The 26,201-nt window shown below is 42.7% G+C and overlaps 1 protein-coding gene across 1 annotated transcript in view; it reads right to left on the bottom strand.

Annotated features, from left to right (window-relative positions):
- The window catches only part of kmt2ca (lysine (K)-specific methyltransferase 2Ca), a 219,338-nt gene that overhangs the window by 146,252 nt on the left and 46,885 nt on the right, over positions 1-26,201 (bottom strand). Inside the window, exons 4-5 of the mRNA XM_038972982.1 lie at positions 17,753-17,918; positions 15,040-15,258 (exon numbers count right to left, since the gene is read on the bottom strand). Of these exons, the coding sequence (XP_038828910.1) occupies positions 15,040-15,258; positions 17,753-17,918 (385 nt within the window). The remainder of the gene's footprint in view (positions 1-15,039; positions 15,259-17,752; positions 17,919-26,201) is intronic.

Genomic DNA, 26,201 nt, shown 5'->3' with positions numbered 1-26,201 from the left:
CCTTGGTCTTCATGGTGACGCTTGCTTGGTGGTGCCCTTTGCTGAGTGGTGTTGCAGACTCTGGGGCCTTTCAGAACAGGTGTGTATATATACTGAGATCATGTGACACTTAAATAAAGTCCACCAGTGTGCAATCTATTTAACTAATTATGTGACTTCTGAAGGTAATTGGTTGCACCAGATCTTATTTTGTGGCTTCATAGCAAAGGGGGTGAATGCATACAGTTGAAGTTGGAAGTGTACATACACTTAGGTTGGAGTCATTAAAACTCGCTTTTCAACCACTCCACAAATTTCTTGTTAACAAACTATAGTTTTGGCAAGTCGGTTAGGACATCTACTTTGTGCATGACAAAATACATTTTTCCAACAATCGTTTACAGACAGATTATTTCACTTAATCACAATTCCAGTGGTTCAGTAGTTTACATACACTAAGTTGACTGTGCCTTTAAACAGCTTGGAAAATTCCAGAAAATTATGTCATGGCTTTAGAAGCTTCTGATATGCTAATTGACATAATTTGAGTCAATTGGAGGTGTACCTGTGGATGTATTTCAAGGCCTACCTTCAAATTCAGTGCCTCTTTGCTTGACAACATGGGAAAATAAAATAAATCAGCCAAGACCTCAGAAAAAAAATTGGAGACCTCCACAAGTCTGGTTCATCCTTGGGAACAATTTCCAAATGCCAGAAGGTATCACGTTCATCTGTACAAACAATAGTACGCAAGCAAAAACACCATGGGACCACACAGCCGCCATACCGCTCAGGAAGGAGACGCGTTCTTTTGTGCAAAAAGTGCAAATCAATCCCAGAACAACATGAAACAGGTACAAAAGTATCTATATCCACTAAAGCGAGTCCTATATCGACATAACCTGAAAGGCCGCTCAGCAAGGAAGAAGCTACTGCTCCAAAACTGCCATAAAAAAGCCAGACTACGGTTTGCAACTGCACATAAGGACAAAGATCGTACTTTTGGAGAAATGTCCTCTGGTCTGATGAAACAAAAATAGAACTGTTTGGCCATAATGACCATTGTTATGTTTGGAGATAAAAGGGGGAGGCTTGCAAGCCGAAGAACACCATCCCAAACGTGAAGTACGGGGGTGGAGCATCATGTTGTGGGGGTGCTTTGCTGCAGGAGGGACTGGTGCACTTCACAAAATAGATGGCATCATGAGGGAGGAAAATTATGTGGATATATTGCAACATCTCAAGACATCAGTCAGGAAGTTAAAGCTTGGTCGCAAATGGGTCTTCCAAATGGACAATGACCCCAAGCATACTTCCAAAGTTGTGGCAAAATGGCTTAAGGACAACAAAGTCAAGGTATTGGAGTGGCCATCACAAAGCCCTGACCTCAATCCTACAGAAGATTTGTGGGCAGAACTGAAAAAGCGTGTGCGATCAAGAAGGCCTACAAACCAGACTCAGTTACACCAGCTGGGCCAAAATTCACCCAACGTATTGTGGGAAACATTTGACCTTTGTTAAACAATTTAAAGGCAATGCTACCAAATACTAATTTAGTGTATGTAGTAAACTTCTAACCCAATGGGAACGTGATGAAAGAAATAAAAGCTGAAATAAATCACTCTCTACTATTATTCTGACATTTCACATTCTTAAAGTAAAGTGGTGATCCTAACTGACGAGAGAGGGACTATTAAATTGGATTAAATGTCAGGAATTGTGAAAAACTGAGTTTAAATGTGTTTGGCTGAGGTGTATGTAAACTTCTGACTTCAACTGTATGCACGCATAACATATTTTTGAATTTTTTCGAAATAAGTAATTTTTTTCATTTCACTTAACCAATTTGGACTATTTTGTGTATATTACATGAAATCCAAATAAAAATCAATTTAAATGACAGGTTGTAATGCAACAAAACAGGAAAAACGCCAAGGGGGCTCGAATACCTTTGCAAGGCACTGTATCTATATATTAGGTGAAATAACACAGTGTTCCACCACCGCAGACAGATTTGTGACCGTTGCCATAAGAAAAGGGCAACTAGTGGTGGTCAAACACCATTGTAAATTAGGGCTGGGCGGTATACCGTATTTCATGATATACCGATATTGATGCAGGGACCGGTTTGGGTTTTTATTTTACCTACTATAACGGTATTTGAATGTTTGGTTTGTTAAATGTGATACGCCATGTGTAATGTCAATTACCTGAGTCATCTCTCTCTCTCTCCACTCTTTCTCTCCGTGCCACTTTCCACACAGACCTTAGCCACGCCCCTGTCACTCAAGAAGCGCATTTGATGTTCCTCAACCACGTGACCCTAACGTTCAGTCTGCCTGGTCAATGCAGCACAGGTAACATTGTTGATGACAACAATGCTGTTTTCATTTTGCTTCTTAATATAAATCCACTAGCCTTCTATAATGACACTATTAGTTTGTTTCTTACATCAGGAAACAGGTTGTTTGTCTTTTTTTTAGCCAGTTGGCCTAAATCTTGTGAGATGCTAATTGTTAGGCGCTAATAGCTAGCTAGCTAATAAATGTACTGAGTAAGAGCAAACGTAGCTAGCCAATACAGCTGGATAACACCACTGATGGTATAGACCTAAATCAGCATGTTATTTGTGCAATAGTATCTTCTAAATCAAAGACGAATATGCAAAGCAAGAATATGTTCGCTACATGAAGTTGCCAAGAGAAAACATGCTATGTAGCCAAAGCTAATAGGCTCCCATAGGAAACACTTTAGTTCCTACGCTGTCACAATAACTCCTCCCTGGCATTTTAATTAATTGTCATCTCAAACAACACTGTATTCAAAGTGCCCATATATTCTAATTATAGGGCTTTTTCCTATAGAGCTCCATTTTTATGGGATGGTCTTGCCTACCCATGTGAGTGACGCAGACTCGGTCTCAACCTTTAAGTCTTTATAGAAGACTCATCTCTTCAGTAGGTCCTATGATTGAGTGTAGTCTGGCCCAGGAGTGTGAAGGTGAACGGAAAGGCACTGGAGCAACGAACCGCCCTTGCTGTTTCTGCCTGGCCGGTTCCCCTCTCTCCACTGGGATTCTCTGCCTCTAACCCTATTACAGGGGCTGAGTCACTGGCTTACTGGTGCTTTTCCATGCCGTCCCTAAGAGGGGTGCGTCACTTGAGTGGGTTGAGTCGCTAAAATGGTCTTCCTGTCTGGGTTGGCGCACCCCCCCTTGGGTTGTGCCGTGGCGGAGATCTTTGTGGGCTATACTCGGCCTTGTCTCAGGATGGTAAGTTGGTGGTTGAAGATATATCTCTAGTGGTGTGGGGGCTGTGCTTCGGCAAAGTGGGTGGGGTTATATCCTGCCTGTTTGGCCCTGTCCGGGGTATCATCGGATGGGGCCACAGTGTCTCCTGACCCCTCCTGTCTCAGCCTCCAGTATTTATGCTGCAGTAGTTTGTGTCGGGGGGCTAGGGTCAGTCTGTTATATCTGGAGTATTTCTCCTGTCTTATCTGGTGTCCTGTGTGAATTTAAGTGTGCTCTCTCTAATTCTCTCTTTCTTTCTTTTTCTCGGAGGACCTGGGCCCTAGGACCATGCCTCAGAACTACCTGGCATGATGACTCCTTGCTGTCCGCAGTCCACCTGGCCATGCTGCTGCTCCAGTTTTAACTGTTCTGCCTGCGGCTATGGAACCCTGACCTGTTCACCGGACGTGCTACCTGTCCCAGACCTTCTGTTTTCAAATCTCTAGAGACAGCAGTAGCGGTAGAGATACTCTCAATGATCGGCTATGAAAAGCCAACTGACATTTACTCCTGAGGTGCTGACCTGTTGCACCCTCGACAACTACTGTTATTATTATTATTTGACCATGCTGGTCATTTATGAACATTTGAACATCTTGGCCATGTTCTGTTATAATCTCCACCCGGCACATCCAGAAGAGGACTGACCACCCCTCATAGCCTGGTTCCTCTCTAGGTTTCTTCCTAGGTTTTGGCCTTTCTAGGGAGTTTTTCCTAGCCACCTTGCTTCCACACCTGCATTGCTTGCTGTTTGGGGTTTTAGGCTGGGTTTCTGTACAGCACTTTGAGATATCAGCTGATCTTAGAAGGGCTATATAAATAAATGTGATTTTATTTGAAATGTCTATATTTTTTTAACTTTTGTGAGTGTAATTTGATTGTTTATTTCCCTTTTGTTTCTTGTCAATTTCACTTGCTTTGGCAATGTAAACATATGTTTGCCATGCCAATAAAGCCCACTGAATTTCGAGACAGAGGGGGCAGTAACAGAGAACGAGAACAGAGAGCAAGAAATAAACATGGAAAGAAAGAAAAACATGGGAAAAGAGCAAAAACTAGCAAGGGAAATAGCGACAGCATGAGTGAGCGGAGAGGTGACAGAGAGAAGAGAACTTGACAAGGAGACAGGACGAAACGCGACAGAGAGAAGAGAACTTGACAGGGAGAAAGGACGAAGCGCGACAGAGAGAAGAGAACTTGACAAGGAGACAGGACGAAGCGCGACAGAGAGAAGAGAACTTGACAGGGAGAGAGGACGAAGCGCGACTGAGAGAAGAGAACTTGACAAGGAGACAGGACGAAGCGCGACAGAGAGAAGAGAACTTGACAGGGAGAGAGGACGAAGCGCGACTGAGAGAAGAGAACTTGACAGGGAGAGAGGACGAAGCGCGACAGAGAGAAGAGAACTTGACAAGGAGAGAGGACGAAGCGCGACAGAGAGAAGAGAACTTGACAGGGAGAAATGACGAAGCGCGACAGAGAGAAGGGCGACAGAGAGAGATCAGAAAGACATACATTGAATTGAAATTGAATTGAGACAACAGCGACAAAGAGAACAGAGAGAACATAGACAGAACAAACATAGGCCAGGGCTGGAGAAGCTGGTAGGGCCTGCCAGTGAAATCCTCGCTTTTCCTTCATGGATTTCTCTCCTCTACCCCTCCATCAAGTGACTAATCATTGGGCACCACATTAATTGACCCAAATTGAATTCTAGTGCCTGGGTTCATTAGCATGCGCTTATTTATTTGGGTCACGGTACTCTAGCTCTCTTCCTCCCTCTCTTTCCCTCGCTCTCCATGCATCAAACAATGCATAATAGGGGAGAACGCTCATTTTGTTTGATGGAGAAACTTGGACACAGGGGTTAATCTGTTTCCAGCCAGTGAGCGACAAAGCCCTGGGTAATATTCATTAGAGTACACTGTGGCAAAAGGTTTTGCAAGGCAAACAATTGCACTTCTTATTGGACTAGTTCAAATAATCCCTCACTGTTTAAGTCAGTTTTCTTCTGTTTGGTGCCTAATAAATATGACCCTGAAGAATATTTGAGTAATTATTTCACTTATTTAGGTCCAGCAGCTTCTCTGGTGGGAGTCTGGGAGAAGTATTCAATCTTTAAACCTAACAAATATGCTTACTATTTATTTATCACCATTTATCACCAAGAGGTAGGTAGTGCCTTGCAAAAGTATTCAGACCTCTGAATTCATCACCTTTTATTGTGTTACAAAGTGGGATTCATATTGATTTAATAACTTTTTGTCAACAAATCTACACAAAATACTCTGTCAAAGTGGAAGAGGAATTAACATTATTTTAAGTTTAATAGAAGTTAACTAAAATAGTCATTGCATAAGTATTCAGCTCCCCGAATCAATAAAAACATTTTTTCAAACTTATGGGCGATCCACGATATATCTACATTTTTTAAATGTTCTCTCTTAATAAGCTTTGTTGTACAATTAAAAGGTCAAATACACTGTATTTAAAAAACAGTCAGCAATAAGCTAATGAATTCAAAGCTTGTGAAATTATACCTTGGCTGAATATACGCCTTCCACAACCATAAGACCCACTAATAATTGAATTATTTTATCAAAATAGTTGTACCTGATTTTTTTGCAATAATCACTGATCTGGCTTTCAGGTCAATCTATAAAAATTGCCTTTTTGTTAAATTTAACCAGAACCATGCACATTCACTAATAATGTAGCTGGCACTATAGAAAATGAACATTGGTCTCATGAACAATGTCACATGCCCAAGTGCTAGTGAGTAGCCAGCTAATACTTTTATTTCAAGTTTAGCCAACTTGGATCTAGGTCAAATTTCACAAGCTCCGAATTCAGCTAACAAGGCAAAACACTTGAATTGTTCTGTCCGCCTCCAACTGTTTGAACAGCATGCAAGCCTGTCAACTTTGTTCAGATGTTGAAATCAAGCGGCCTACCTCATTTCTCAGAATGAAAATGTGTCGTAAATTCCTTAAAGGTTTTATGCAAATTGCATGTTTATAAAACACAGAATAAACAGCTAGTATAACAATCTTTATTTGACAAAAATGCTTCTAGCGACACGTGGACAGTAAAGCTCACGCGACAAACTGAGTATTACTTTTCCAGAATGAAAGTTCATTGGTGCAGTCATTTTAGTAGTGCCTGGTCTGCTCAACATTTGAAGAGTTTAAACATATACGGGGGTATGGTTCAAAGGTTAACTTCTCTATTACAGTAAAATAATGGTCCCCATGTGTTACGTTAACCATTCAGTTGGGCCAAACCTCAAATAATGTGTTGAAACCGGATGTCAGAGGGGAAGAAGTGATGTCTCATCTTTAAGGTTGTGAGTGGGAGGGGCATGGGAGAAAGAGGCGAAACGAGAGGTTTCACTCTCGCCAAAATAAGCCCAATGCGTTTCTCTGCACTTATTTTTAACCTAAACTTGTCGCATTTGGAATATGGCGCAAAAACAAATTAATCAACTTAATTTGATATATCGCCCAACCCTAGTTTGCACACCTGGATCGTGCAATATTTGCCCATTATTCTTTTAAAACTGTTCAAGCTCTGTCAAGATGTTGGGGATAAGGGCTAGTCAGCAATTCAAGTCTTGCCATAGATATTCAATCAGATATAACTAACTTCGCCACTCAGGAACATTCACTGTCTTCTTGGTTAGCAACTCCAGTGTAGATTTGTCCCTGTGTTGTAGGTTATTGTCCTGCTGAAAAGTGAATTCCTCTACCAGTCTCTGGTGTAAAGCAGACTGAAGCAGGTTTTCCTCTAGGATTTTGCCTGTGCTTAGCTGCATCCCATTTATTTTTATCCTGAAAAACTAGCCCCAGTTTGGCTAATATCAAGCACACCCATACCATGATGCAGCCACCACTATGCTTGAAAATCAGGAGGCAGTTACTCAATGATGTGTTGGATTTGCCCCAAACATTGCATTTAAGCCAAAATTGCTGTGCCTGTTGTGTTGTTGCAGTATTACTTTAGTGCCTTGTTGCATACAAGATGCATGTTTTCGAATATTTTATATTTTGTAAAATTGTTCTCTTCTTTCCACTCTGTCATTTAGGTCATTTTTGTGGAGTCACTACAATGTTGATCCAACCTCAGTTTTCTACCATCACAGACATTGAACTCTATAGCCGTTTTAAAATCACCAATGGCCTCGTCGTAACATCCCTGAGCAATTTCCGTCCTGTCCTGCAGCTCAGAAGAACAACTATGTTTGATGTGTGTGGGTGATTGAATACATAATCCACAGCATAATTATTAACTTGACCATGCTTAAAGAGATATTCAATGTCTGATTTGTTGTATAAAAAAATCATGTACCTCATTACATGATTTGTTAAACAAAATTTTACTCCTGAACGAATTTAGAACCTAAAAGGGGTTTTAGTTATACCTTTTAATTTACAGTATCAACAAACAAAAAAATATATATATATACACATAATCAAATCAAATTTTGTTTGTCACACACACACATGGTTAGCAGATGTTAATGCGAGTGTAGCGAAATGCTTGTGCTTCTAGTTCCGACAATGCAGTAGTAACCAACGAGTAATCTAACCTAACAATTCCACAACTACTACCTTATACACACAAGTATAAATGGATAAAGAATATGTACATAAAGATATATGAATGAGTGATGGTACAGAACGGCATAGGCAAGATGCAGTAGATGGTATCAAGTACAGTATATACATATGAGATGAGTAATGTAGGGTATGTAAATATAAAAGTGGCATAGTTTAAAGTGGCTAGTGATACATGTATTACATAAAGATGGCAAGATGCAGTAGATGGTATAGAGTACAGTATATACATATGAGATGAGTAATGTAGGGTAAGTTAACATTATATGAAGTGGCATTGTTTAAAGTGGCTAGTGATACATTTTTTACATCAATTCCCATTATTAAAGTGGCTGGAGTTGAGTCAGTATGTTGGCAGCAGCCACTCAATGTTAGTGGTGGCTGTTTAACAGTCTGATGGCCTTGAGATAGAAGCTGTTTTTCAGTCTCTCGGTCCCTGCTTTGATGCACCTGTACTGACCTCGCCTTCTGGATGATAGCGGGGTGAACAGGCAGTGGCTCGGGTGGTTGTTGTCCTTGATGATCTTTATGGCCTTCCTGTGATATCGGGTGGTGTAGGTGTCCTGGAGGGCAGGTAGTTTGCCCCCGGTGATGCGTTGTGCAGACCTCACTACCCTCTGGAGAGCCTTACGGTTGTGGGCGGAGCAGTTGCCGTACCAGGCGGTCAGGATGCTCTCGATTGTGCATCTGTAAAAGTTTGAGTGCTTTTGGTGACAAGCCGAATTTCTTCAGCCTCCTGAGGTTGAAGAGGCGCTTCTGCGCCTTCTTCACAACGCTGCCTGTGTGGGTGGACCAATTCAGTTTGTCCATGATGTGTACGCCGAGGAACTTAAAACTTACTACCCTCTCCACTACTGTCCCGTCGATGTGGATAGGGGGGTGCTCCCTCTGCTGTTTCCTGAAGTCCACGATCATCTCCTTTGTTTTGTTGATGTTGAGTGTGAGGTTATTTTCCTGATACCACACTCCGAGGGCCCTCACCTCCTCCCTGTAGGCCGTCTTATCGTTGTTGGTAATCAAGCCTACCACTGTAGTGTCGTCCGCAAACTTGAAGATTGAGTTGGAGGCGTGCATGGCCACGCAGTCGTGGGTGAACAGGGAGTACAGGAGAGGGCTCAGAACCCACCCTTGTGGAGCCCCAGCGGGGTGGAAATGTTGTTACCTACTCTCACCACCTGGGGGCACAGGAAGTCCAGTACCCAGTGGCACAGTACACATGCACATTTGTGGCCTGCTGGAGGTCATTTTGCAGGGCTCTGGCAGTGCTCCTCCTTGCACAAAGGCGGAGGTAGCGGTCCTACTGCTGGGTTGTTGCCCTCCTACGGCCTCCTCCACGTCTCCTGATGTACTGGCCTGTCTCCTGGTAGCGCCTCCATGCTCTGGACCCTACGCTGACAGACACAGCAAACATTCTTGCCACAGCTCGCATTGATGTGCCCTCCTGGATGAGCTGCACTACCTGAGCAACTTGTGTGGGTTGTAGACTCAGTCTCATGCTACCACTAGAGTGAAAGCACCGCCAGCATTCAAAAGTGACCAAAACATCAGCCAGGAAGCATAGGAACTGAGAAGTGGTCTGTGGTCACCACCTGCAGAACCACTCCTTTATTGGGGGTGTCTTGCTAATTGCCTATAATTTCCACCTGTTGTCTATTCCATTTGCACAACATCATGTGACATTTATTGTCAATCAGTGTTGCTTCCTAAGTGGACAGTTTGATTTCACAGAAGTGTGATTGACTTGGAGTTACATTGTGTTGTTTAAGTGTTCCCTTTATTTTTTTGAGCAGTGTATATTTAAAAATAATAATAAATAAATAATAAATCGGCCGATTAAATCGGTATCGGCTTTTTTTGTCCTCCAATAAATCGGTATCGGTATTGAAAAATCATAATCGGTCGACCTCTAATATGGACATGGTCTTTTACCAAATAGGGCCATCTTCTGTATACCACACATCACAACTGATTGGCTCAAAAGCATTAAGGAAAGAAATTCCAGCAAGGCACACCTGTTAATTGAAATGCACTCCAGGTGACTACCTCATGAAGCTGGTTGAGAGAATGCCAAGAGTGTGCAAAGCTGTCATCAAGGAGAAGGGTGGTTACTTTATAGAATCTCAAATCTAAAATATATTTGGTTTGTTTCACACTTTTGGTTACTATATATGCGTTATTTCATAGTTGATGTCTTCACTATTATTCTACAATGTAGAAAATAGTAAAAATTAAGGAAACCCTTGAATGAGAAGGTGTCCAAACTTTTGACTGGTACTGTATATTCTTCCACTTTGACAGAGTATTTTGTGTAGATTGTTGACAAAAATCAATTTTAATCCCACTTTGCAACAATAAAATGTGAAGAAATCCAAGTGCTCAGAATACTTTTGCAAGGTACACGTGCATGCTCACGTGTGACATGCTCACAAGAGTGATGCTTCTACCATATAATCATGATGAAATCAACATCTCCATGATGCATGGAAAAAAACAACCACATCAACGAACACACACTGACAAGTCTGTATGGGACAGCGTGCGAAGGAACCCAGCAAGGGGGTCGACGCAAAACTCAGTCCCCCTATGTAGCAATGCCAGCGTTTGACCATCCAAATCGATTACACTGCATCGCATATACAGTACCTTCGGAAAGTACTCAGACCTCTTGACTCAGACCTCTTGCCCTTATTCTAAAATGTATTAAATTAAAATAATTCCTCAGCAATCTACACACAATATTATATATACAAACGTGTGTGTGTGTGTGTGATATATATGTATATATACACACACACACACACACACACACATACACACATACATACATACATATACATTTGCAAACATTTTGAAAAACCTGTTCTCACTTTGTAATTATGGGGTAGTGTGTGTAGATTGCTGAGGAATTATTTTAATAATAAAAAAGATAGCTTATTTACATAAGTATTCAGGCATTTGCTATGAGACTTGAAATTGAGCTCAGGTGCATCCTGTTTCCATTGAACATCCTTGAGATGTTTCTACAACTTGGAGTCCACCTTTGGTAAATTCAATTGTTTGGACATCATTTGGAAAGGCACATACATCTATATAAAAAATGTCCCACAGTTGACAGTGCATGTCAGAGCAAAAACCAAGCCATGAGGTCGAAGGAATTGTCCGTAGAGCTCCGAGACAGGATTGTGTCGAGGCACAGATCTGGGGGAGGGTACAAAAACATTTCCGCAGCATTGAAAGCCCCCAAGTGGCCTCCATCATTCTTAAATGGAAGAAGTTTGTCATCAAGACTCTTCCTAGAGCTGGCCGCCTGGGCAAACTGAGCAATCGGGGGAGAAGGACCTTCGTCAGGGAGGTGACCAAGTGTAACGGTGTGCGCTGAGAGTCGGGAAGCAAGTTCAGGGAGTGAGTGTTTTAATAAATAAACGTAACATAATACAAAACAAGAAAACACGAACAACACACAGACATGACACAGAAACAATGATGCCTGGGGAAGTAACCAAATGGAGTGACATATATAGGGAAGGTAATCAGGGAAGTGATAGAGTCCAGGTGAGCGTAACGATGGTGACAGGTGTGCACCATAACGAGCAGCCTGGTGACCAAGAGGCCGGAGAGGGAGCACACGTGACACAAAGAACCTGATGGGAGAACCTTCCAGAAGGACAACCATCTCTGCAGCACTCCACCAACTCAGGCCTTTATTGAAGAGTGGCCAGACGAAAGCAACTCCTCAGTAAAAGGCACGACAGGCCGATAGAGTTTGCCAAAAGGCACCTAAATACTCTCAGACCATGAGAAACAAGATTCTCTTGACTGATGACACCAAGATTTAACTCTTTGGCCTGAAAACTAATCACCTTTGTCCGCTTTGAGGATAACACAGTGCCACCGACGCGGCCCGCTACCAAGGACTCTCCTTCTCCATGGCCCACGTGAGTAAGACATTTAAGCGTTTTAACCCTTTGCAAGGCCTGGTGACCTAGAGGCCGGAGAGGGAGCACACGTGACACAAAGAACCTGATGGGAGAACCTTCCAGAAGGACAACCATCTCTGCAGCACTCCACCAGACGGCATCCCTAGCCGCGTCCTCAGAGCATGCGCAAACCAGCTGGCTGGCGTGTTTACGGACATATTCAATCTCTCCCTATCCCAGACCGCTGTCCCCACTTGCTTCAAGATGTCCACCATTGTTCCTGTACCCAAGAAAGCAAACTGAACTCAATGACTATCGCCCCGTAGCACTCACTTCTGTCATCATGAAGTGCTTTGAGAGACCTCTACCTTTCCCGGACACCCTAGACACACTTCAATTTGCTTACCGCTCCAATAGATCAACAGACGTTGCAATCGCACTCCACGCTGCCCTATCCCATCTGGAGGAATACCCAAGTAAGAATGCTGTTCATTGACTATAGCTCAGCAACACCATAGTACCATCCAAGCTCATCATTAAGCTCGGGGCCCTGGGTCTGAACCCCGCCATGTGCAACTGGGTCCTGAAGGGCCGCCCCCAGGTGGTGAAGGTAGGAAACACCACTTCACTGATGCTCAACACAGGGGCCCCACAAGGGTGCGTGCTCAGCCCCCGCCTGTACTCCCTGTTCACCCATGACTGCGTGGCCACGCTCACCTCCAACTCAATCATCAAGTCTGCAGGCGACACAACAGTAGTAGGCCTGATTACCAACAATGACAAGACAGCTTACAGGGAGGATGGGAGGGCCCTGGGACAGTGGTGCCACAAAAACAACCTCTCACTCAAAGTCAACAAAACAAAGGATATGATCGTGGACTTCAGGAAACAGCAGAGGGAGCACGCCCTTAGCCACATCGACGGGACCGCAGTGGAGAAGGTGTAACGCTTCAAGTTCCTCTGTGTACACATCACTGACAATCTGAAATGGTCCACCCAGAGACTGTGAAAAAGGTGCAAAAGCACCTCTTCAACCTCAGGAGGCTGAATAAATTTGTCTTGGCCGCTAAAACTTTTACAGATGCACAATTGAGAGCATCCTGTCTGGCTGTGTGACCACCTGGTACGGCACCTGTGCCGCCCGCAACCACAGGGTTCTCCAGAGGGTGGTGCGGTCTGCCCAACGTATTACAGGGGGTAAACTACCTGCCCAACGTATTACAGGGGGTAAACTACCTGCCCAACGTATTACAGGGGGTAAACTACCTGCCCAACGTATTACAGGGGGTAAACTACCTGCCCAACGTATTACAGGGGGTAAACTACCTGCCCAACGTATTACAGGGGGTAAACTACCTGCCCAACGTATTACAGGGGGTAAACTACCTGCCCAACGTATTACAGGGGGTAAACTACCTGCCCAACGTATTACAGGGGGTAAACTACCTGCCCAATGTATTACAGGGGGTAAACTACCTGCCCAACGTATTACAGGGGGTAAACTACCTGCCCAATGTATTACAGGGGGTAAACTACCTGCCCAACGTATTACAGGGGGTAAACTACCTGCCCAACGTATTACAGGGGGTAAACTACCTGCCCAACGTATTACAGGGGGTAAACTACCTGCCCAACGTATTACAGGGGGTAAACTACCTGCCCAACGTATTACAGGGGGTAAACTACCTGCCCAACGTATTACAGGGGGTAAACTACCTGCCCTCCAGGACACCTACAGCACCCGATGTCACAGGAAAATCATCAAGGACATTGACCACCCAAGCTATGGCCTGTTCATCCAGAAGGCAAGGTCAGTACTGGTGCATCAAAGCTGGGACCGAGAGACTGAAAAACAGCTTCTTTCTCAAGGCCATCAGACTGTTAAATAGCCATCAGTAACCAGCTTCCACCCGGTTACGCAACCCTGCACCTTGGAGGCTGCTGCCCTATATACATTGACTTGGAATCACTGGCCACTTTAATAATGTTTACATACTGCTTTACTCATCTCATATGTATATACTATATTCTAGTCAATGCCACTACGACATTGCTCGATCTAATTTATATATTTCTTAATTCCATTATTTTAGATTTGTGTGTATTGTTGTGCATTGTTAGATACTACTGCACCGTTGGAGCTAGGAACACAAGCATTTCGCTACACCCGTAATAACATCTGCTAAATATGTGACCAATAAAATGTTAGTAGATTTTTATTTGAAATCTCTGGAGACCTGAAAATCGCTGTGCAGCAACGATCCCCATCCAACCTGACAGAGTTTGAGAGGATCTGCAGAGAAGCATGGGAGAAACTCCCCAAATACAGGTGTGGCAAGCTTGTAGAGTCATACGCAAGAAGACTCAATGCCGTAATCGCTGCCAAAAGGTGCTTCAAAGTACTGAGTAAAGGGTCTGAATACTTATGTAAATGTATAATTTCAGTTTTTTATTTGTAATAAATTAAATAACATTTCTGAAAACCTGTTTTGGCTTTGTCATTATGGGGTATTGTGTATAGATAGAAGAAATACATTATAGCCTTATTCTAAAATTGATTAAATGTAACAAAATGTGGAAAAGGTCAAGGGATCTGAATACTTTCCGAAGGCACTGTAATTAGACGTCTGCCAGTTTAGTTTTGACCACTTACCAGGGTTCAAAGGTCATCAAGGTTATTACACAGCACATCCTGGTAACATTGGACAGCAGCCAACGTGTGTGCGTCCACCCCCCACCCATCCCACTCAATTCTGGAGAAAAGTAGACCCACTTTCCCAGGTATAATTTCAGCTGTCATTTTCTCTCCAGTAAAATCAATGCCAATGGTGAAATCAAAGAGTCTCAGTAGCCCAAAAACGGTCATTAGGTCTACAGAGTCAAGCAGCCATTTCTGTTCCCCTCCCAGCTCAAAAGTAAGACGTGTCTAGGGCCCAATGACATCCTAGACTAGATAGAACGTACTGACACCATTTCCCCAAAAAACTTGCTACTCTTGGGTCAATACTGGTGAATGGGAACTTGAGAGATTCAACATGGATTCAAGAGACTCAATAACGCTAAAATAATCGACATTGCCAGGTTAAGATAGCATAAATACCACCATCACAACGAAATCACAAGTGTGAAATTGCCACTGCTAGCTGAAAGGCCATTGTAAACCAACCCAACAACTCTGAGTTACCCAAGATGTCATAAACCCAACAACTACGTTCCGTCAATATTTAAGGCAACTTACTTTTTAAGCCCCCTCCCGCTGTCGCGCTGCCCCGGGCTCTTGGTGTCGTGGTCGTCATCTTGGAAGTCGTCCTCGTGGTAGTCGTCGTCTTTCTCCGAGCTTCCGCGGCGGTTGCGGATGTGCAGCGGCACGTAGCCGGGCGTGGGGCCGAACACCATCAGGTCGCCCTGGCCCAGGAAACTCTTCTCCCCACTGTAGCAGAAGGCACACAGCTTTTCACTGGGGAAACATGGGAGAAACAGGGGTTAGGAAACAGGTAGTGTGCTGTATATAAAAGTACCATGTACATAAAATGGGTATGTAAAATGGATATGTAAAATGGATATATATGTAGCAGAAAGGCTGTAAAAAAAAAAAACTAAAAAGATATGTCCTCCGAAGAGGGGGGATGGTGGATAGGTTAATAATAATACAAATGTAAAAAACTCAGGGTGGGTGGGGGTCATCCCACCTAAACAGACCTAATGGTTGAGAAACACTGCGCTAAAATCAAGCTCCATCTACATACCAACATTGGTTTAGAACACCTATAAAAGACAGTATCGTTTGACAACATCCATACAGAGACCTGCGCAGCCATATTGCTTTCAATCAGATACACTCCCAACATGAGGTAAATGCTGACAGCTACAACAACAAGAATAATCAAAAAAGGTATCAGAGATACAGTAAATATTTCAGATATTTGTTTTGGAAAAACCAGGTTGGTAATGATGTCCCCTGAGAATGCTGCATGTTATTCCAAATCCAAGAAGCCGTCTAACAGAATCCACAAAGCCGTCTAACCGATTGATCGACAGCAACATTTTTGAGTCGGGTATTAAGGGATTGGCTGCTTGTGCATAGTGCTGAACACACACACACACTCAGACACTCAGACACCGACAAAGACATGGCCCTAGTAGGCAGTTAGAATAAAAGGGTCATCTCAGATGGATTTCATTTATACTGAACAAATATATAAACGCAACACAATTTCAACGATTTTACAGCTCATATAAGGAAATCAGTCAACTGAAATAAATAAATGATACCCTAATCTATGGATTTCACTGAGAGGGCATAGGCCCACTCACTTGGGAGCCAAGCCCACCCACTTGGGAGCCAGGCCCAGCCAATCAGAATACGTTTTCCCGACAAAAGTGCTTGATTAAAGACAGAAATACTCTTGAGTTTTAATCAGCTGCAGGTGAAGAAGCCAGATGTGGAGGTCCTGGGCTGGAGTGGTTACACGTGGTCTGCGGTTGTGAGGCCGTTTGGACGTACGGCCTAATTATCTAAAACGATGTTGGAGATGGCTTATGGTAGAGAAATGAACATTCAATTATCTGGCAACAGCTCTGGTGGACATTCCTGCAGTCAGCATGCCAATTGCACACTCCCTCAAAGCTTGAGACATCTGTGGCGTTGTGTTGTATGACAAAACTACACATTTTAGAGTGGTCTTATATTGTCCACAGCACAAGGTGCACCTGTGATATAAATATGCTGTTTAATCAGCTTCTTGATATGCCACACCTGTCAGGTGGATGGATTATCTTGGCAAAGGAGAAATGCTCACTAACAGGGATGTAAACAAATGTGCACAACATTTTTGTCTAATAAGCTTTTTGTGCATATGGAACATCTCTGGGATCTTTAATTCCAGCTCATGAAACGAACACTTTACATGTTGCGTTTATATTTTTGTCAGTATAGGTTAACTGTTTACCAGTGTAGAATTCAGTCTTCATTACAGTCACCTATTTATTTATTTTCAGCACCACCATGCAGTTTCATAGTATAGCCATCTGAAGTACTCAGGTACCAAACACACCCAGAGCCTTTTTTTGTCAGCAACTGAAAAGTATGCATGTGAGTACATGCGTGTGTGACTTCCTGCCTCCCTCCACATGTTGCCGGGGCCTCTGTGCTGTACATTAGCGGGAGCACAATCTCTGCTAATTGGGACTAGAAAGAAAAAGCCCACCCCTTTTCCCATTTCTCCCTAACCCCCTCCCTTTACTAATTACAGTAGCAGCCCTGCAGTCTGCAAGCTGCCAGGTTACCGCCGAGGGCCCTGAGACCTCTTTACCCAGCCTGCTTTTCCCCGCTACCCACAATCCCCGGCACTCAATTATTTTTGCTGCTCGTTCCCCTCCCCCCCACCCGCCTCTCTACCTCCCTCGCTTACCTTCCCTGCACGCTTCCCCCTTCCACGTCCTCTCTCCTCACCGCGGTGGCTCACTCGAGCGTGCAAGCACACACATCCTCCTCCCTCCCCACCTCCCACCCTCTCCCTGAAAAATACCCTATTTTCTTTGCTTGTTTCTCTCAACACACACACACACCCACACGCTACCTCCCTCTTCACTCAGACTCGTTTTATAGGGTGCACAAACACCCATACACACACGCCTTGCAACCCAGCCACTGTTAACCACACACACAGTTCTCACTCGCCGCCGCCTCACACACACCATGTCTGAAACAGTCATTTTCTCGCTCTCTAATGGCTTCTATTTGATAGTCTCTCCTTCTCTGTAGTGACCCTCTCCCTCTGTCACACTCTCTGAGAATGGCTAGAATTTCAATCTTACTCTCTCTGCCTCTTATTGGAATCTAATTTTCCTTTTTTTCTACCCTGCTCTACCTTATTCTGTCCATCTTGCATCCAGACACCTCTATATCACTTTGTACCCCCCTCTACTCCAACCACACTGCCCCTCCTTACCGGATTTTGGCGTGCTCCAAGGCCGAGGCAGAGGATCCTGCTGAGTCCTCCGACACAGAGCGCTGGAATAGTGGAGAAAGGGGTCTGTCGTCCCTAGGGCTGGGCACAGGGCTGGACAACAGGGGTACGATGACCTCCTCAACATCCAGGACCAGCTCCTTAACTTCTGTGGGTAAAGAGGGGGTAGAGGTTACAATGTTATTCATTGATACACTCCAAGACAGAATGTTTATTGAATTGAACAGACCATTTAGCCAATCGACGGCAGTAGTGTTCACTCCCAAATTATCATAATCCAGTTCAAACTAGCATAATGTTTCTCTTTGGTTACCCCGTTGACGTGTTTCTCTTTGGTAACACCGTTGACATGGGCCACAACACATTCAAAAGAAACCTGGTTTAGTTTCACTTAGGGCTCTTTTAGTCACTGGATGTAAAGGACCACGATGCCTGATCTTTTTGTTGTGACATGAATTGCCAGACTATGCAAACAGAGTTCTTTCAATTAAAACCCATTGTCTATGCAAAACTAACCGCTCACCTGCCAGTCATCGCTCAGCACAACTGGCACCCTGGGTTATTCATTAGGCACCAAACAGAGGAAAACCAGCTAAGAAATGCTTATTTTTGTTCGGTTGCAAAACGTTTTTAAAAATGTTCCATTGCAAGACCTAATGAACACGACCTTGTTTTCTCCAGCAAACAAACAATATAAACTTTCTTCGCGCAAATGTTACAAAAAGCAACAGTGAGATTGTATGGGTTTAGTGAATGCTTTGAGCTCCGGCAACCCTTTCAGGATGAGAAAGACTGAAATCCAGTCAATTCATCTCAAAATCACCGCCTGAAATAGTCACAACAACATGTCTGGGCAAAAGGAGATGACGTGACCTTTAAAGCGACAAAAAAAATAAAAAATCTTGCTCGCTGAAGAGTTGCCCACACAGCAGTTCAGAGACAATAATGTCAGACCAAAATGGTTAGAATTGTGTTTACGTCAATGGGACAGACAGGCAAATAACATTTATCAACAATGCCTACCACTGTTGGCGTATATGGTCAGCATATTTGCTTGCTTTCTGCCTGGCAACATTCAATACCTTAGCTAGTAAGTACACTTCCATTTTGATTATTCATTTTCAATAGGGTAAGATGGGGCTGAAGCCCTGAAAAAATAGTCAGGGCTTGACATTCAGGGCTGCCTGCCAACCAGGGGAGTTTCTGGAAACCCTCCGGGCCAGTCAATCATTCAAATCAGTGGCCCACTTTAGGCTAGCGAAAAAAAATATTGTAGCAATGCTATTAATCTAGGTTATATGGCTGTGATAAAAATCAAAAAAACTGACGAATTGCCCAAGTTATTACTTCGATGTGTAGATTATTTATCACATGCCTGCCGTAGACGTAAATAGTTTGAGCGGAAATATCACCTACCGGGCAGCAAGAGTGTGCAGCTCTCAAACAGCTGGTTGTTACATGGATTGGCTCATATAAGAATGACAATGGTTGGGGTAAGAAAGCGGTATGAAATATGTTCCAAGTCATGATATCTACCAGTAAATGCTAAGACAAGAATGGGTATGCAAACCAAGTATATAAAAAATTTGGTCCGATGTCTTAGTTGAGTATTTGTGATGCGCAATTCAGTCCTCATGCGCTAGCATGATGAAACAGTTATTTCTAAAGGCTTTCACAAAAAATATATGCTAAGTACTAAGATGGCACCGAAGGGCTAGCTGCCGTTTTATGGGCTCATAACCAACTGTGCTATTTTGTTTGTTTTTTCGCATTATTTTGTAACTTATTTTGTACATAATGTTGCTCCTACTGTCTCTAAAGACCGAAAAGAGCTTCTGGACATCAAAACTGCGATTACTCACCTTTAACTTCTTATGGCTGAAGGGGCAGTATTGAGTAGCTTGGATGAAAGGTGCACAGAGGTGCCCATATTAAACGGCCTGCTCCTCATTCCCAGTTGCTAATATATGCATATAATATATGCATATTATATCATATTGGATAGAAAACACTCTGAAGTTTCTAAAACTGTTTGAATTATGTCTGTGAGTATAACAGAACTCATATGGCAGGCAAAAACCTGAGAAGTTCCACTTCCTGTTTGTATTTTTTCTGGGGGTGCCAATTTTCAACCAAGCTCTCATTGAAATCACAGCGAGATATTGATGAGTTTTCACTTCCTACGGCTTCCACTAGATGTCAACAGTCAATAGAACTTTGTCTGATGAATCTAATGTGAAGGGGGGCCGAAGGAGACAGGAATTAGTGAGCTCTGGCAGGAGGTGATCACGCATTGAACACGCACGTTCACGTGAGAGTCAGCTCCGTTCCTTCGGTCAACTGAAGTCGATGAAATTCTCCGGTTGGAACGTTATTCAAGATGTATGTTAACAACATTCTAAAGATTGATTCAGTACATCGTTTGACATGTTTCTACTGACTAACGGAACTTTTGGACATTTCGTAACGTTATAGTGGACGCGCTTTGCGTTTGGTAAACATGTCCAAAGTAGCTAATTTGACATAAATAACGGACATTAACGAACAAATCAAGCATTTATTGTGGACCTGGGATTCCTAGGACTGCATTCTGATGAATTCATCAAAGGTAAGGAAACATTTATCATGTATTTTCTGGTTTCTGTTGAGTCCAACATGGCGGCTAATTTGGCTATTGTTCTGAGCTCCGTCTCAGATTATTGCATGGTTTATTTTTACGTAAAGTTTTTTTTAAATCTGACACAGCGGTTGCATTAAGGAGAGGTATATCTATAATTATATATATCCATATATCTATAACTTGTATTATCATCTACATTTATGATGAGTATTTCTGTTGAAACGATGTGGCTATGCAGTCACTTGATGTTTTTGCAACTAGTGAATCTAACGCGTCAATGTAAACTCAGATTTTTTTATATAAATATGAACTTAATCAAACAAAACATGCATGTATTGTGTAACATGAAGTCCTATGAGTGTCATCTGATGAAAATAATCAAAGGTTAGTGATTAATTTTCTTTATTTCTGGTTTTTGTGAAAGCTATATTTCGCTTGAAAAATGGCTGTGCTTATTGTGGTTTTGTGGTGACCTAACAATCGTTTGTAGTGCTTTCGCTGAAAAGCATATTTGAAATCGGACACTTGGTGGGATTAACAACAAGATTACCTTTAAAATGATATAAGACAAATCTATGTTTGAGGAATTTTAATTATGAGATTTCTGCTTTTTGAATTTGGCGCCCTGCACTTTCACTCGCTGTAGTCATATCATCCCGGTAGCGGGATGGCAGCCATAAAAGGTTAACTGGACAAATACATTTTCTTTAATGAGTCGGACAAGAGGGATATACTCCAGACACCCGAACAGGCCCTCATCGCCGTCCTTAGCAGGACAAAGAGACGGAGGTTTCGCGCAAGGAGATTGGGGTGCCTTGTGAGGATCCAGTGACGAGCGGCTAATCTGCCTTTGACATCGGTACTATTGGCCAATATATGATCGCTGGAAAATAAAGTGGACGAACTACAAGCACGTATATCCTACCAACGGGACATTAAGAACTGTAATATCTTATGTTTCACCAAGTCGAGGCTGAACGACAACATGAAAAACATACAGCTGGAGAGTTAAACAGTATAGGCAGGATAGAACAGCAGCCTCTGTTAAGACAAGGGGTGGCGGTCTATGTATATTTGTAAACAACTGGTGCACGGTATCTAAGGAAGTCTTGAGGTTTTGCTCACCTAAGGTAGAGTATCTCATGATAAGGTGTAGACTACAGTAGCTTGCGAAAGTATTCATCCCCCTTGGCATTTTATTGCCTTACAACCCGGAATTAAAATGTAATTTTTGGGAGTTTGTATCATTGGATTTACACAACATGCCTACCACTTTGAAGATGAAAAATATTTTCTCTTGTGAAACAAACAAGAAATGACAAAAAAACAGAACTTGAGCGTGCAAAACTATTCACCCCCCAAAGTCAATACTTTGTAGAGCCACCTTTTGCAGCATTTACAGCTGCATGTCTCTTTGGGTATGTCTCTATAAGCTTGGCACATCTAGCCACTGGGATTGTTGCCCATTCGTCAAGGCAAAAACTGCTCCAGCTCCTTCAAGTTGGATGGGTTCGGCTGGTGTACAGCAATCTTAAAGTCATACCAAAGATTCTCAATTGGATTGAGGTCCGGGCTTTGACTAGGCCATTCCAAGACATTTAAATGTTTCCCCTTAAACCACTCGAGTGTTGCTTTTGTAGCATGCTTAGGGTCATTGTCCTGCTGGAAGGTGAACCTCAGTCCCAGTCTCAAATCTCTAGAAGACTAAAACAGGTTTCCCTCAAGAATGTCCCTGTATTTAGCGCCATCCTTCAATTCTGACCAGTTTCCCAGTCCCTGCCCGAAGAAAAACATCCCCACAGCATGATGCTACCACCACCATGCTTCACTGTGGGGATGGTGTTTGCTTATCTCTTTCTTTTATCAATGGCTTTTTTCTGGTAACTCTCCCGTAAAGCCCAGCTCTGTGGAGTGTACAGCCTAAAGTGGTCCTATGGACAGATACTCCAATCTCCGCTGTGGAGCTTTGCAGTTCCTCCAGGGTTATCTTTTGTCTCTGTGTTGCCTCTCCGATTAATGCCCTCCTTGCCTGGTCCGTGAGTTTTAGTGGGTGGCCCTCTCTTGGCAGGTTTGTTGTGGTGCCATATTCCTTCAATTTTTTATGGATTTAAATGAGGCTCCGTGGGATGTTGAAAGTTTGATATTTTTTATAACTCAACCCTGATCTGCACTTCTCCACAACTTTGTCCCTGGCCTGTTTGGAGAGCTCCTTGGTCTTCATAGAGCTGCTTGCTTAGTGGTGTTGCAGACTCTGGTGCCTTTCGGGAACTGGTATATTCAGTCGTGGCCGGTCTTGAGAATGACACAAATATTAATTCCCACAAAGTTTGCTGCTTCAGTGTCTTTAGATATTTTTGTCAGATGTTACTATGGAATACTGAAGTATAATTACAAGCATTTCATAAGTGTCAAAGGCTTTTATTGACACTTACATGATGTTGATGCAAAGAGTCAATATTTGCAGTTTTGACCCTTCTTTTTCAAGACCTCTGCAATCCGCCCTGACATGCTGTCAATTCACTTCTGGGCCACATCCTGACTGATGGCAGCCCATTCTTGCATAATCAATGCTTGGAGTTTGTCAGAATTTGAGGATTGACCACAAGTTCTCAATGGAATTAAGGTCTGGGGAGTTCAGTGGCCATGGACCCAAAATATACATGTTTTGTTCCCCGGGCCACTTAGTTATCACTTTTGCCTTAAGGCAAGGATCGTCACCAAACTGTTCGTGGATGGTTGGGAGAAGTTGCTCTCAGAGGATGTGTTGGTACCATTCTTTATTCATGGCTGTAATCTTAGGCAAAATTGTGAGTGAGCCCACTCCCTTGGCTGAGAAACAACCCCACACATGAATGGTCTCAGGATGCTTTACTGTTGGCATGACACAGGACTGATGGTAGCGCTCACCTAATCTTCTCCGGACAAGCTTTTTTTCAGATGTCCCAAACAATCGGAAAGGGGATTCATCAGAGAAAATGACTTTACCCCAGTCCTCAGCAGTCTATTCCCTGTACCTTTTGCAGAATATCAGCCTTGTCCTGATGTTTTTCCTGGAGAAAAGTGGCTTCTTTGCTGCCCTTCTTGACACCAGGCCATCCTCCAAAAGTCTTCGCCTCACTGTCCGTGCAGATGCACTCACACCTACCTGCTGCTAATCCTGAGCAAGCTCTGTACTGGTGGTGCCCCGACCCCACAGCCGAATCAACTTTAGGAGATGGTCCTGGTTCTTGCTGGACTTTCTTGGGCGCCCTGAAGCCTTCTTCACAACAATTGAACCGCTCTCCTTGAAGTTCTTGATGATCCGATAAATGGTTGAGTTAGGTGCAATCTAACTGGCAGCAATATCCTTGCCTGTGAAGCCATTTTTGTGCAAAGCAATGATGACGGCACATGTTTCCTTGCAGGTAACCATGGTTGACAGAGGAAGAACAATGATTCCAAGCAACAACCTCCTTTTGAAGCTTCCAGTCTGTTATTCGAACTCAATCAGCATGACAGAGTGATCTCCAGCCTTGTCCTCATCAACACTCACACCTGTGTTAATGAGCGAATCACTGACATGATGTCAGCTGGTCCTTTTGTGGCAGGGCTGAAATACAGTGGAAATGTTTTTTGTGGATTCAGTTCATTTGCATGGCAAAGAGGGACTTTGCAATTAATTGCAATTCATCTGATCACTCTTCATAACATTCTGGAGTATATGCAAATTGCCATCATACAAACTGAGGTAGCAGACTTTGTGAACATTTATTTTTGTGTCATTCAAAACTTTTGGCCACGACTGTATTGTTGAAGTCGGAAGTTTACATACACTTAGGTTGGAGTCAATAAAATTCATTTTTCAACCACTCCACAAAATTCTTGTTAAACTATGGTTTTGGCAAGTCGGTTCGGACATCTACTTGGTGCATGACAAGTAATTTTTCCAACAATTGTTTACAGATTATTTCAGTGTATCGCAAGTCCAGTGGGTCAGAAGTTTACATACACTAAGTTAACAGTGCCTTCAACCTCTCTTGGGTAAGTGAGACGTTAGCGCCCCACCTCTTCAACAGCCAGTGAAACTGCTGGGCGCCAAATACAAATACATAAATACTCATTATAAAAATTCAGAAAACAAAACATATTCTACATAGGTTTAAAGATTAACTTCTTGTGAATCCAACCACAGTATCAGATTTAAAAAATGCTTTACGGCGAAAGCATACCTTACGATTATTTTAGAACATAGCCCAGCAGACAAATCATTACAAACAGTAACCAGCCAAGTAGAAGAGTTACACAAATCAGAAATAGAGATACAATTAATCCCTTACCTTTGATGATCTTCATATGGTTGCACTCAGCAGACATTCATTTACTCAATAAATGTTCCTTTTGTTCGATAAAGTCTCTTTATATCCAAAACCTTGCGCGTTTTCTTCAGTAATCCACAGGCTCAAACGCAGTCAAAACAGGCAGACAAAAAATCCAAATTGTATCCGTAAAGTTCATAGAAACATGTCAAACGATGTTTATATTCAATCCTCAGGTTGTTTTTAGCCTAAATAATCGATAATATTTCAACCGGACAATAACGTCGTCAATATAAAAGGTAAACAAGAAAGGCACTCTCTCGGTCTCGCGCATGAAAAAGCTCTGTGACACTTTAGGGTCCACTCATTCAGACTGCTCTTACTTCCTCATTTTTCAGAATACAAGCCTGAAACAATTTCTAAAGACTGTTGACATCTAGTGGAAGGCATCGGAACTGCAAGTTGAGTCCTAAGTCAATGGATACTGTAATGGCATTGAATGGAAAACTACAAAACCTTTGACCCAAGTTAAACAATTTAAAAGGCAATGCTACCAAATACTAATTGAGTGTATGTAACCTTCTGACCCACTGGGAATGTGATGAAAGAAATAAAAGCTGAAATAAAATCACTCCACTATTATTCTGACATTTCACATTCTTAAAATAAAGTTGTGATCCTAACGGACCTAAGACAGGGAATTTTTATTAGGATTAAATGTTTAAATGTATTTGGCTAAGGTGTATGTAATCTTCTGACATCAACTGTATATACTGAGAACATGTGACAGATCATGTGACACTTAAATTAAGTCCACCTGGGTGCAATCTAACTAATTATATGACTTCTGAAGGTAATTGGTTGCACCAAATCTTATTTAGGGGCTTCATAGCAAAGGGGGTGAGTACATATGCACGCACCACTTTTCCGTTTTTTACATTTTTTGAAACAAGTTATTTTTAAAATCTCTCTTCACCAATTTGGAATATTTTGTCCATTACATGAATTCCAATTAAAAATCAATTTAAATGACAGGTTGTAATGCAACAAAATACGAAGAACACCAAGGGGGATGAATACTTTTGCAAGGCACTGTACCTAGAGAGTTTGCATCTATATTCTTTGTAGCGGTCTATTTACCTACACAAACCGATGCTGGCACAAAGACCGTACTCAATGAGCTGTATACGGCCATAAGCAAAGAGGAAAATGCTCAGAGGCTGCGCACCTAGTGGCCGGGGACTTTAATTCAGGGAAACTTAAATCCAGCAAGATAAATGTGCAAACAGAGGGGAGAAAAAAATAATTCTAAAAATACTTTTCTTTAAACTCTAGAGCACCTTTACTCCACACACAGAGGCGCGTACAAAGCTCTCCCTCACCCTCCATTTGGCAAATCTGACCATAACTCTATCCTCCTGATTCCTGCTTACAAGCAAAAATTAAAGCACAAAGCACCAGTGACCCTGTCAACAACACACAAAAAAAAAGTGGTGAGATGAAGCAGATGCTAAGC

This window comes from Salvelinus namaycush, chromosome 33, assembly GCF_016432855.1.
Source record: "Salvelinus namaycush isolate Seneca chromosome 33, SaNama_1.0, whole genome shotgun sequence".
NCBI classification, from domain to species: Eukaryota; Metazoa; Chordata; class Actinopteri; order Salmoniformes; family Salmonidae; genus Salvelinus; species Salvelinus namaycush.
Note: the sequence above shows the minus strand (reverse complement) of the source record. Positions and strands in the feature narration are given on the sequence as shown.